We start from the raw sequence: 13,584 nt of genomic DNA, 5'->3' as shown, positions 1-13,584 counted from the left end.
CAGCGTTTGGAAGCTGATTATGGGATGGATCCCTGGATATGGCAGTCTCTAGATGGTCCATCCTTTCGTCACAGCTCCAAACTTTGTCTCTGTACCTCCTTCCATGCCGGCTCGGCTTTCATGTCATGTGAAAACTTGTGGGTCAGAGGTTTTATGGCTGCCTTGGTATCTCAGTCCCTCCACTGGAAGGCTTGCTGGTTACAGGAGAATACATTTCATTTTTATGGCCAATAAAATTCAATTGTGTATATGTAACACATGTTCGTTATCCATCAGTTTTGGGTGTGTAGGTGGGTTTCATCCTCGCTGGTTTGACTATAGCATCAATCAGCATGGATGCACAGATACCTTTATGGTAGGTTTCAGAGTTATTTGCGTATGTGCCCAGAAGTGGAGGAGCTCAGTCTGATGGTAGTTCTGCTTTTAGTGTTTTGATAAACTTGCCCACTGATTTCCATACTAGTTTCAACACTATACATTCCCATCAACTGTGAATAAAGGTTTCCATTTCTCCCATTCTTGTCAACATTTGCTGTCATTTGTTTTCTTAATGATAGCTGTTCTGACCAGGGTGAGCTAGAATCACAAAGTAGGTTTTGGGTTGTTTTTTGTTTGTTTGTTTTGTTTTTTTCAAGACAGGGTTTCTCTGCATACCCCCGGCTGTCCTGGAACTCACTCTATAGTCCAGGCTGGCTTTGAACTCACAGAGATCTGCCTGCCTCTGTCTCCCGGGTGCTGAGATTAAAGGCATGTGTAACCACTGCCTGGAAACAAAGTAGTTTTGATCTACATTTGTTTTCTTTCCTTTTTTTCTTTTTTTTTCTTTCTTTTTTTTTTTTTTTTGTTTTTTTGAGACAGGGTTTCTCTGTGTACCTGGAACTCACTTTGTAGACTGGGCTGGCCTCGAACTCAGAAATCTGCCTGCTGGGATTAAAGGCGTGTGCCACCACTGCCTGGCTACATTTGTTTTATTTGTTTGTTTGTTTGTTTTAGATCTCTGTGTATTCTAGTCATCAGTCCTCTGCCAGATGTATGGTTAACAAAGGTTTTCTCACTATCTGGAGGTTGCCTCTCTATTTTGCTTTTGAGGGGTGTGTGTGTGTGTGTGTGTGTGTGTGTGTGTGTGTGTCTTTTTAGTTTCCTGAGCCTCATTTCATCAACCGTTATCTGTATTACCTAAGTCCTGTGCAGGAAGTCCTGACCTCTGGCAGGTTTTTGGAGTTTTCTCTTGTAGCTGTTTATTTTTTTTTCCTTGAAGATTTTTTCTCTACCTTTAAGCTAATGTCACCCCACCTTTAAAGCCTATGTTTTTAAAAATTTAGATTTGTTTATTTTATGTGCATAACCTTTTTGGCTACATCTATGTATGTGTACCACGGCTATGCCTGATGCTCATGGAGGTCAGAAGAGGGCATTGGATCCCCTGGAACTGAAGTTCCAGATGCTTGTAAGATACTAAGTGGGTGCTGGGTCCTTTGGAAGAGCAGTGGGTGCTTTTAACCACTGAGCTATCTCTAGCCCCAAAGCCTCTGTTCTTAAAGCTGACAACTCATTCATTGCCTCTTAGTGTGTCAGTAGATGGAGAATGTTATTGTTAACGTCTGGACTTTAGAATAGCTTCAATATGTCCTGTTAGACCTTTGAAACTTTCCTCCCAACCCCAAATAATGTCATCTTGACAAAATCCAGTCTTGAGCTTGGTAGGTGGGGGGTATTTTAGAGCAGATCAGGAGCTGATGATGCTGGGTTAATTTATAGGTTTGGTGACACTTAAGAACAGTTCCCAGCCACGCCTTGTGGTGAAGGCCTGCAGTTTTAGCTACTCAAGAGGCTAAGGCAGGAGGATCACAAGTTCCAGTCCTCCCTGAACTGCACAATGAGTTCAAGGCCAGCTTGGGTACCTTAGTTAGACCCTGTCACAGAATAAAGAGTAAAATGAGAGCTGGTCATTAAAATGAATAACTCTTCCCTTTTCAGTCAAATTATATTTCATCGAATGGAAAGATCTTAAATAAGACAACAAAGAATACTGTTATTTTGTAAGTAAGCACACCAAAATGCTAACAATTTATTTTTTAAAATTTATTTTATTTTATTTATTTATTTACATTCCATTTGCTGCTCTCCATTCCTGGTTCCCCCTCCCACAGTTCCTTATCCCATTCCTCCTTCCCCTTGCCTCTGAGATGGCACTTCCCCTACCACACCTCCCCCTGCCCTGGGGCCTTAAGTCTCTTGAGGATTAAGCACAGTTTCTCCCACTGAGGCCAGACCAGGCAGACCTCTGCTGTATATGAGTCAGGGGCCTCCCGTTGGCCCTGTATGCTTCTGGTTGGTGTCTCAGTCTCTGGAAGCTCCTGGGGGTCTGGGTTCATTGAGTCTGCTGGTCTTCCTATGGGGCCACTCTCCCTTCAGTCTTTCTCTTAGCTTCTTCAGTCCTTCCCCTAATTCAACCATAGGGGTCCCCAACTTCAATACAATGGTTGGGTGTAAGTATCTGTCTCTGTCTCAGTCAGCTTTTGGTAGGGCCTCTCAGAGGACAGCCTTGTCAGGCTTCTGTCTCTAAGCACATCATAGCATCAGTAATAGTGTCAGGCCTTGGTGTCTCCCCTTGAGCGGGGATCCCACTTTGGGCCTGTCACTGGACCTTCTTCCCCTCTGTCTCATCTTTATTTTTGTCCCTGCAGTTCTTTTAGACAGGAACAATTCTGAGTCAGAAATTCCACTTGAATTTCTATTCTATAGCCTTGTCTATCTACTGGAGGTGGACTCTTCGATTTCTCTCTCCCCATTGTTGGGCATTTTGGCTAAGGTAACCACTATTGAGTCCTGAGAGTCACCTCCTGAGTCTCTGGTACTTTCTAGATGGCCCCCCTTCCACCCTCGAGGCTGCTTATCTCCATTAATTCTCTCCTGTTCCTCTACCATACCTGACCCCCTTTTTTCCCTCTCCGTCCCACCCAGGTCCCTCCCTCCCTCTGCTTCCGTGCTTATCCTGTTTCTAAGTGGGGTTGAAGCATCCTCACTTGGGCCTATCTGCTTGTTACACTTCCTACAGTCTGTGGGTTGTATACTAGGTATTCTGTCTGATTTGCCTCACTTAGGATGATATTTTCTAGTTCCATTCATTTTCCTGCAAAACTCATGATATCCTCATTTTTAATAGCGGAGTAGGATTCCATTGTGTAAATGAACCACAGTTTCTGTATCCATTCTTTCATTGTAGGACACCTGGCTTGTTTCCAGCTTCTGACTATTACAAATAAGGCTGCTATGAACATAGCGGAGCATGTGTCCTTGTGGTATGTTGTGGGGGCGTTTTTTGGGTATGTGCCCAGGAGAGGTATTGCTGGGTCCTCAGGTAGTACTGTTTCCAATTTTCTGAGGAATCTCCAGACTGATTTCCAGAGTGGTTGTACCAGCTTGCAGTNCCACCAGCAATAGAGGAGTGTTTCTCTTTCTCCACATCCTCGCCAGCATCTGCTGTCACCTGAATTTTTGATCCTAGCCATTCTGACTGGTATGAGGTAGAATCTCAGGATCATTTTGATTTGCATTTCCCTGATGACTAAGAATGTTGAACATTTCTTTAAGTGCTTCTCAGCCCTTCTTTTGTTGTGAATTCTCTGTTTAGCTCGGTACCCTATTTTTTAAGTTGGGTTATTTGGTGTTTTGGAAGTTAACTTCTTGAGTTCTTTATAGATTTGGGATATTAGCCCTCTATCGGATGAGAGGTGATGCTCACTGGCTTGCTCTGCATGGCTTGCTCAGTCTGCCTTCTTCTTATGTTGCCCAGGAACACTAGCCCTTGGCTCGTACGGCCCACAGTGATCTGGGCTCTTCTGCATCAATCAAGAAAATGCACCATTGGCTTTCCTACAGGCCAGTCTGAATGGGGGCATTTTCTCACTTGAGAGTCCTCTTCCCAGAATACCCTAGTGTTTGTGTCAAATTAATAAACAAACGACCCTAAATAGCACATACCCTAAGGTAAACAGACAGAAGGGACGGATGCCCTGTAATGGAGGAGGAGGGACTCCCTATTGGAACAGTCTGATAACAGCACTGACAGACATAGTGCCTTCCACTGTGTTCAGAGTCACGTTTCTTAACTCTTGCAGCAACTGCACCAGAGTTGTCCTTGTGCGCTCCATCTGTATTGTCTCCCCCATTCAGGTCCATGATAGCCGTAAATGCATTGTGACAGTAATAACACAGAAGAGCTTCCGCTAGGTGCTGGGCACTGTGCTTAGAGCTTTACAGATGCCATCTCTCTTTAATCTTCAGATGACCACTTTTTCATGGAGCGTGGGGGTTGAATTTAGGGCCTCGTACCTGCTAGGCAAGGGCTGTATCATTGATCTTCTCCCTTGGCAGTACATTTTATTTTTATTAATTATCTTTACTTAGCTCTTATAGCTGCTAAGTAGGTATCATTATGATTTTCTCTGTTTAACAGATAAAAGAAATGTCAGAGGAATGACTAACCTGCTAGAAGCCATCTGGCTAGGAAAAGTTAGAGCCAGCAGATAGCCCAAGCTCACTCTTATCATTCTCTTGATACTAGGGCCTGCACTCCTTCCTGAAAGGCCAAAGCTTTCATTTGTCCCCGCTGTCTGGCTCCACTCTTTCTTTGCCTTCTTTCCCTTTTGTGCGTCAAACATTGTCTTCCTTGCTGTATAATGCCCGTATCAAAAGCACCTCACTTGATCTCTCTAGCTCCATGTGTGGGGCTTCTTCATCCTAATGATCCTTTTCCTTTTTAAACCAACCTCTCTTTCCCCCGGTTTTCCTCTCTTCCTCCCTTTCTCCCTCCCGCTCCGCCATCTCTCTCCCTTTCCTTCTTTGTCAGGATCTGATTATGCAGCCCTGACTCTCTAGAACTCACTCACCAGCTAGGCCAAGCCCCTGCCTCTTTAGTGCTGAGATTACAGCTGTGCCACCTTGGAGACCTAGCACACCTTGCACACCTCGCATTTGTAATGCCTGGCCTTACTGGTTGGTCCTCTTTTAAGTCAGCAGCACCTCTTCTTGCTCTCTTCTAGGTGGAGTCATTGGCCTTTGGTTCTTCTCTGTAGTCGACGTTCTTGTTTTGTATGGTAACTTGTGCTTACAGGACTGCTCAGACAGATCTCTCCTTCCCCATACGAGAGCCGTCTGCTCTCAGAAGCCTTTCTTGAGCAGGCATCAAGAAACATGTTTATCATATTACCCACTAACGTGTTCCCTGTGTCTTCACTTGATCTTCTTATTAGACTGTAGCGTTTCAATTCTTTCTGCACTGCTATGACATGTTTCCTTGTACGTAGTAAGCGCTTACTAAATACCAGTTGGTTGATGGGTGGTTGGGTAGGGGGTAGGAAAGGGAAGGGATTGGCTGAAGAAATGTATCCTAAGGACAGAATCTTTTTTTCTTACTCTCTTTATTTGGGGAGCTGGCTATTTATTTATGTATATCTGTGGTGCTAGAGAGTAAACCAATGGCCTCAGAAATTCTAAGAGGGCGTCCTACCACTGAGGTATGCCCCCAACCTTCTTATTTTGAGACAAGTTCTCATTATATAGCTCCAGCTGACCTGAAAATTGCTATGTAGTTCAGGTGGGCTGCCAACTCTGCTTGTCTCTGTCTCCCAAGTGCCATGATTCAAGGTGTACACTACCACACCCAATCTTTTCTGTGTCTCTTTTTTTTTTTGGAGACAGGGTCTCATACAGCCTAGGCTGGTCTCAAAATGCAATATGCAATATATAAATAGCCAAGGATGAACTCAAACTTCTGATATTCCTGATTTTACTTCCTGAGTGCTGGGAATTAAACCCGTGGCTTTGTGCTTACTAAATAAGCATTCTGCCAACTGAGCTACATCCCCAGCTCACTTATTATTATTATTATTTCTGGAATTTTGAGGCAGAATCTCATTAAGTTAGTCAGGCTAACCTTTGAACTCACTGTGTAGCCTAGATGGCCTTGGCCTCATGATCTTTCTGCCTTAGCCTTCTGAATTGATGGGAAGTTTTAGGCCTACACAATCAAGTCTAGCTTAAAGCTTTGTCTTGCATGTCCTAAGTTGTGTTCAAGAGGTATGTTTTCCTGAATATATGGTGCTAGTCCTGTACTTGGTGCTGCAGTTCCATGCGGGTTTGTAAATGACTAAAGGCTTTAGGAGTTGGGCCCCATACAGCCGCCTTTCATGGGTGAATTACGGCCTGTCTCTTTGATTGGCAGGCATCAAGAGAGGAGTCCTAATGCGCAACCCAAGATTATTCCTTTCCAGAGGGGGTTTCTTCTCCAAACCAGGACTGCTTCCCTGGGATACTGGAAGACCACCAGATTTGTCGCAGTCCTTATTGGGAAGAGCATATAAAGGGAGTTTCACCAGCGTGATAGCTAAGAAGCACCCAAGCGGACAAAAATATCAGAAGAAACAGAGGCCTTGTAAAGATGACTCCTGGCAGGAGAGGTAAGACCCGAGCTGAAGCCCTTTGTCTTCCGCAGGTCAGAATCTGTGGGTCCATTGAAATTCTGTTTTGCTAATCTAGCATTGTGAAGATTTCTGAGGGTGCCGGAAGTAGTGTGATCAGGACAGTCTTAATGGCTTGTGCAGGACAGTAATAGAACTACTTCAGGACTGTAGGAAATATCTCTGGTTTTAGACACAGGACCTCATGTAGCCCAAGCTAGCCTCAAACTTGTGGAGAAGAACTCCAGATCTGCGTGCCTCCATCTCCTGACTGTTGCAGTTACCAGTGTGTACCACCACACTCAGCTCCACAGCCCGTCTTTAGAAGCAGGGTGGTTGTTTAAGATCTCCTTTCTGACAAAGACTAACTGTAAGACAAAGTAAATTAAAAAGAAATTAAAACAATGTATAAAAACTAGGAAAATCAAAATCAAAATACTATTCAGGTATGGTGGTGAATGCCTCTTAATCTCAGCGCTTGGGAGGCAGAAGCAGATGAATGAGTTTAAGGCCAGTCTGGTCTACATTTAGACCAGCCAGGGCTACATAATGAGGCCCTGTCTCAAAACAACCCAACAGACAAACAAAGCTAGATGGGTTGGAGATGAATAGTCCCTTTACAGCCAAACACAATATGCCTCATTGTATGTGACAAATGTATTTTTAAGGTCAAATTATATTTTAAAAGCATTAAGGAGGTGAGCTTTTGAGAGGAACTCAGAAGCAAAGCTTTTTGTGATATGACTAATTACCTCCTGATAAACCTGGAATTTTCTTATATTGAATTTGCCCATCTGTTCTGCTTTGTGAAATACTAGATAGACATCACCCAAATGGGCTCTTCTCCCAGACTCCTGAGGGGGAATGAGAGTCAGTTGTATCTTCTGAATTTAAGTAAAACCTCAGAGAGTTTGGGGACAGGGGGTGATAATTCACAGTGTATCTGAATTATTTTGTTCAAGGCTGGCTGATGTTGTGACTCCACTCTGGAGGCTGAGTTATGAAGCACAACTCAAGGTAGGTGTCTAGCTTGAATCTTCTCCCCCAGCTCCTCCAGCCCAATGGCACTAGAGTCATGGAGAGCCTGACTGGAGACTTCAGTCCACTTGCCACATAGTTTCTTTCTTTGTTGTTGTTGTTCTTTGTTTTTGAAGCAATGGTTCCTGTAGCCCAGGCTGGTTCCAACTCCCTAAGTAACTAAGGATGACCTTGAACATGTTGATCTTCCTGCCTCCTGAATTAGAGTTGTAGACTATCACACTTACTTTATGCAGTCTCTGGGCTTAAACCCAGGGTTTCCTGCAGGCCCGACAAGCATTGTGACAAGGAAATCATGTTCCCAGCCTACCCCGTAGGTCTTTACTTTTGGTTTGTAATGACTCTGTTTAACCTTGAGGCTCCTTATAGCTTCTGAACTCTAGGCTTGTATATCCAAGTGCTGGTGTTCTTTGTTGTCCTTGTCATTCTTGTGTGTATGAGTGACAGAACAGTTGAATTTCTCAACCACAGGAGCCCCCAGCCACATGTGTCTGTTTAAATTTAAGTATAGTCAATTTTGCCATAATGCTTGCTTTGAAAACAAATTTGTTTCAGTGGATTTCTGTATTAGGGAACAATTTGAGCATAATGTAGATTTCATGTTTGGCAGGAGCAATTTATTTCCTGAGGCGCGCTAGGTGAAAGGAGGAAACAGGACCCAGTTGAAGTGGGCTGTATGAGAATACATAGAATGCACATGCATATATGCCAGCCATCTTCTGGCTTTCTCGGTTCTCTGAGGATATTATGGAACACACCCATTTAGTGCTGGAGATGGAATATAGCAACCAATGCACTTTTAGTTTCTTGTACTATTCCCTAAATGGCACGCCTTTTAGAACTCATAGGTCTTTGGGGAGAAATTCTAGCCTCATTGTCATATTCTTCTTTCTTTTCACAAAATTGTTAGAGTTATTTATTATTTTGCATGTATGATTGTTTTTGATTACATGTCTCTGTATGTACCATATGCATGTGTAGTTCCGCCAGAGGTCAGAAGGCATCGGATCCCCTGAGACTGAAGTTACAGACAGTTGTGAGCCATCATATGGGTGCTGGGTATTGAACTTGGGTACTCTGTAGGAATAAGTGTTCTTAACAGATGAGCCAACTCTCCAGCCTCATACACTAATTTTATTATGTAGCCATTTGATATGCATAACGTGGTACTGTTCTTATGACATTCTGTGTCAGAAAGTGTAAGAGTGTTTCTACATATATATATACACACACATACACACAATTACATACGCTCAGTGTGTTCCTACATGTATACACATGCACTCTTACATACACTCAGTTGTAAGAATGATAATAAAAAACTTGCCGTGGTGCCACACACCTTTTATCCCAGCATTCTTGAGTTGGAGGTGAGCCCAGTCTACATAATGAGTTCCAGGCCAGCCAGGAAAAACCAAAGAGCAAGGGGCTGGAGAGGCGACTCTGCTTAAGAACATTCACTGTTCTTTTAGAGGAGCTGAGTTTAATCCCCAGCACCCACGTGACAGCTCACAAACATCTGTAACTGCAGTTCCAGGGGATCTGACACCCTCTTCTGACCTGCATGGGCACCAGCAATACTTCCAGGCAAACACCCAGACCCAATAAAATAAAAACAAGTAAACATTTAAAATCCATATACTCCGGGTACTCCCCGGGAATCTGTAGAGGTCAGGTGAAGGCTGTGACTAGTAGAAATAAGAACAGAAGGGTTGAGAAGCAGGGAAGGCTGTGGGGAACGGGACTAGCAGGAACACAATATTAAGTGGCTCTAAAGGAAGTTGAATTCAGACCCTGTGGTGCGGGCCTGAGCACAAGTCTGAGTACAGCTGCTTTCTGAAGAGTGGCCACTTGCTTCTCTGCAAGCAGCTTACCTGGGTGAATTACTGACGCATCCTAGAACGTTGTGTGCCTAGCCCTATTTCTCCCATGAGCCCTTCCTTTGACTGGGGCCATTTCCAGTGCTCTAGCTACCCGTGACTAATGGCTACTGTGTGTGAAGAATATAGCACAGACAGAGCATCTCCATTATAGGACAATCTACCGGGCAGCGCTGACATATACTTTGAGTGTTTAATCTTAAAGGTCAGATAAAAAGATGAGCTCACACAGAGCTCCCTCTTGACCTTTCCTTAGCATCTTATTAAGTCTTTGCCCGTGCTGGATTTCTTGCTTCTGTTATCTGCTAAGCGCATAACCCATGAATCTCGGAGAGACCTCTTGTGTCGTCTTTTTCTATTTTTCTCAGTGAAACTACAATTGCTTCATTGCTTGTATTCTTTCTGTTGCAGGTGAAATTTGAAGCTCAGAAGAAACTTTTACAAAGCCTAGAGTCTCACCTACAAGTGCTCCATGGAGTCAGTGACATGGTGGCTACACCCCAGTCTGAGGGGCTCCACTGTCTCCTCCATCCCATTATACCCTCCGTAAGCCCCCGCCTCCCTCGTTCTTACCTTCTGTGGCCCTGAAATGAGATCAGCAATATTCACTGGGCACTTGCTGGGGTCAGGTGATTATCATGTATCATTTGCTTATTCTTCTATTTACAATGGCCCCGAGGGGTAGGTACTGTCATTTTGTAAATGGAGCTATCAGAGAATACAGAGATTAAGCAATTTACCTAGGGCACACACCTAGAAAGTGTTTACATATACACCACACTATCTGATACAGAGCCCACTTTATCAGCCGCAACCCTATTACCTCCATAGGCAGATTCCAGGCTTTAAAAGCCTTCCTAATGGTGCGTCCAAATAGCAGCATTTTATTCACGGCAGAAGTTGGCATACCATGGCCCTTAGTCCAAATCTGTCTTTTTGTATTACAGCCGGCCGAGCTCACCTGTTTGCGTCTTTGGCTGCTTTCGGAGCTACCGTATCACTCTCAAGTAGTTATGACAGGTGCCATATGTCCTGCCCAGCTTATCGATTCCAGCTCTTGACAGGTCAGGTTTGCTAGCTCCTGCTTTATGGAAAGACTGGAGATTTCTTTCCCTTTTTCAAATAGTGAGGAAATTCTATTCAAAAGCAAAGCAACAACACAGATCAGAAATATGCTGTCAAGAGTGACAGCACATCACATGACAGAGCTCTTGGGGGCTTGGTAGCCCTTTCTGCTAGGGACCGTGTGCATCATTCCAACCAGAGACTTTCACGTGTCCTATACTTTCCAAATCAGCGTCATTGCTCCCCGTTTGTTCCCTTTCTTGTTGTCCTCTTTGATCTTGTCTGATCTCCTGGCCTCCTTTCCTTTCCTTCTGTCCCCTCTAGCCTACCACCACTGGCTACCGGAACAAGTCCACCTTTTCCGTGAACCGGAGCCCAGATGGCAATCCGAAGACCGTGGGCTACTACCTAGGAACTTGGAAAGGTCAGTTCTAAACAAAACTAAACCAAAAAAAAAAAAAAATCAAAAAGCTAAACAGTGATGGAGAAGGAAGAAGAGGTACACGTAGCAGTGTCAACAGGCGTGGACCACACGGTGACCATAATAAAGAAGGCTGACTGCTTCATCGCAGCACAGGCACACAAGGTTGATCTGGGTTAATTTCTGATGATTATAACCGGGAAAGACATTACTGCCCTTGCCTATTCTTCCTCTAAATGCAATTTACCAGCTAAGCCAGCAAAGGCCTCGAGTAAACGCTTCTGTTGTCACTGCTGCTGTCTCCTCATTGTCATTGTAATCGTTATTTTTGCTCCTGTCCATATTGGGAGCAGTGCCCTCATTGTTAGTGAGTCACTTACAATTTCTCACCGTCACAGCCTTAAAAAGTGGAGCTCTCTGTGGTTGCTGAATCTGCCTTAGCAGAGCTGGAAGGGAAAGCGGGGTGTGCATGAGGGAAATCACTGGCATTTTCTGAACCTTCCTGCCTGCGTCCATTCCCAGAGTCCATTCCTGAACTTTTTATCTGCCCACTTTCAGTAAATCTACTCGAAGCCCCATCATTTTATATTACCCACACTGTTTAATATCCATATACCTTGAACTACAGTTCATTCGGACAAGCAATACATTTGGCTTTTTCCCTTCCTGGGCTGAATTAAATAACTTTATGATGTCGGGGTTCTGTTATTCAATAGGAGAAAAACAAAACCCATTACATTTTATTTCCCTCTTAAAATCTGAACGAAAGCAGCTATCATCCCATGGCGCACTCGTGGCACGAAAGGAAGTGTTTAGGATCAGCTCCATTAAGAATTAGCTGGTGCCCTGGTAGAGTCAGGGGGGAAAGGAGGGGGGGAATAGGGGGCTTGTGGAGGGGAAACTGGGAAGGGGAATAACTTTGAAATGTAAATAAATAAAATAACCAATAAAACATGGGGAAAAAAAAGAATTCGCTGATGAATGCCTAAACCAGGAAACAATTAAGTTTTCTCTGGAAAAAAAAAAAGCTATGTACTTTTTGCTGCTTTGTATTAATATCTGCCTCCGAAGGAGGAATCTTCAGCTGCTGGGTTAGGAGGAAAATCATAAATACAATCATTTTTGTCCACATAGATGGAAATGTCGTCTGTCTACCATGTAATCATCTGAAAAACATCCCAGAGAAACACAGTCAAGTGGCTCAGGTAAAATTGAACAAAGGGCTAGTTGAAGATGACCCAGGGCATTGTACTCTCTAACTGCAGTGTCCCTGACATTTTAATCTGGGTGCTTGCTGTGATTGCGGGGAGGAAAGGAGGGGCTCTATTCTGAAAGTTTACCTTTTCATGTGGCTAGAACATTGCCCTGGTTTTGTTCCGGAGATGGGGTAGAGTGGGAGGCAGAATTGCTGTTGTTCTGTTGCAAATGTCAAGGGGTCCAAGGACTTAGTAATAGGGAATAATTAGGAAAGAGGTACTTTGGAGACTACGGTGGTACAGCGGGTGTTCTAAATGTTTGAAAGGTTAATGCTTTCAGCAGAACAAAGAAATACCATGAGGGCTGTAGGCAAGGCAGTAAGTCAAGAGACTGAGCTGGACGCATCGCTCAGTGCTAGAATGCTTATTTAGCATGCATGAAGACCTTGGTTTGATTCCTGGCACCACAGAACAAACCAAACTTCTCATGGGAATGACCCCCCCCCCCTCCTGGCCCAAGACACTTTGAACTGGTCTGTTTTATGGGTCCACTACTGAATGCCTACTGTCTTTCCGGCACTGCACCTGAAGTGGGGCTACACTGGTGACTCAGTTTGTCGTTAGAAATGACGTCTGTGCTCACAGACCTGAACAACCCAAGGCCTTACTGAGGACTGAACTGAACTCCAAATGATCCTCTTCCTCCCCTTCGTTCTTGCCAGCACCTACCCTTTTAAAGAGTTTTGCTTCTGACACTGGGGTACCGCTGTATTTAGCATGCTAATTGGTCATATGCTAAGTTCCAGAACCTCCCCATAGCTGTTTTTGCAGGCTCACTTTCTAGAACCCCCATGCCCTTCATCACTGCCTTGTCTGATTTTTTTTCAGGGGTTTTTGTACTTTATTACATTTATTTATCTATTTGTTTATTATTTTAAAACTGTTTCTTCATTTTTTTATTACATGAATGTTTTACCTGCATGCATGTCTGTTCTACAGGCATGGGTCTGCTTCCTGTGGAGGTCACAAGAGGGAATCCGATCTCCTGGAACAGGAGTTACAGGTGGCTGGGAGCCACCATGTGCTTGCTAGGAAATGAACCCAGGATGTCTTCAAGAGTAGCCAGTGCTCTTAACCTCGGAGCCACCTCTACATCCTTCCTTCCTTCCTTCATTAATTCATATTTAGGTTCACAGCATGAGCATGTTGTCAGTGAGCCATGGTATTGGCCTCTTGGTAGTAATTATTCGAAAACTCTTACCCTTCTTTAGATTTTGTTTTAAACTTATTACCTTTAACCTTTAGTTTCAGATGATAAACTTAAGAAGTTACAGCTCTTAGAAGCAAACTTATAGAACTATCTTGAATCTACTCGCTTCTACACTGTCAGCACTCGAGTTCAAAACGACTGTTCTCTGTAGTCTGGACTACCACAATGGTGTCTGCCCCGACTTCAATGGTCTCAGCCTTTCTTTCAGAGCATTCTCTGCTCAGGAGCCCCAGCTGCCTGAAAACTGAAGGCA

General features: G+C 44.0%; 1 protein-coding gene across 3 annotated transcripts in view; it reads left to right on the top strand.

The window, feature by feature from the left end:
* Trmt2b (tRNA methyltransferase 2 homolog B) overlaps positions 1-13,584 on the top strand; it is a 52,238-nt gene that overhangs the window by 3,867 nt on the left and 34,787 nt on the right. The window contains exons 2-7 of one of the 3 annotated variants that reach the window (XM_021153163.2): positions 1,978-2,039; positions 6,227-6,461; positions 7,424-7,478; positions 9,791-9,925; positions 10,769-10,868; positions 12,000-12,070. In XM_021153163.2, the coding sequence (XP_021008822.1) occupies positions 6,247-6,461; positions 7,424-7,478; positions 9,791-9,925; positions 10,769-10,868; positions 12,000-12,070 (576 nt within the window). In that variant the 5' untranslated portion in view covers positions 1,978-2,039; positions 6,227-6,246. The remainder of the gene's footprint in view (positions 1-1,977; positions 2,040-6,226; positions 6,462-7,423; positions 7,479-9,790; positions 9,926-10,768; positions 10,869-11,999; positions 12,071-13,584) is intronic. The other 2 variants (XM_021153162.1, XM_021153164.1) reach the window with 2 other exon arrangements.

This window comes from Mus caroli, chromosome X, assembly GCF_900094665.2.
Source record: "Mus caroli chromosome X, CAROLI_EIJ_v1.1, whole genome shotgun sequence".
Taxonomy (NCBI): domain Eukaryota; kingdom Metazoa; phylum Chordata; class Mammalia; order Rodentia; family Muridae; genus Mus; species Mus caroli.
Note: the sequence above shows the minus strand (reverse complement) of the source record. Positions and strands in the feature narration are given on the sequence as shown.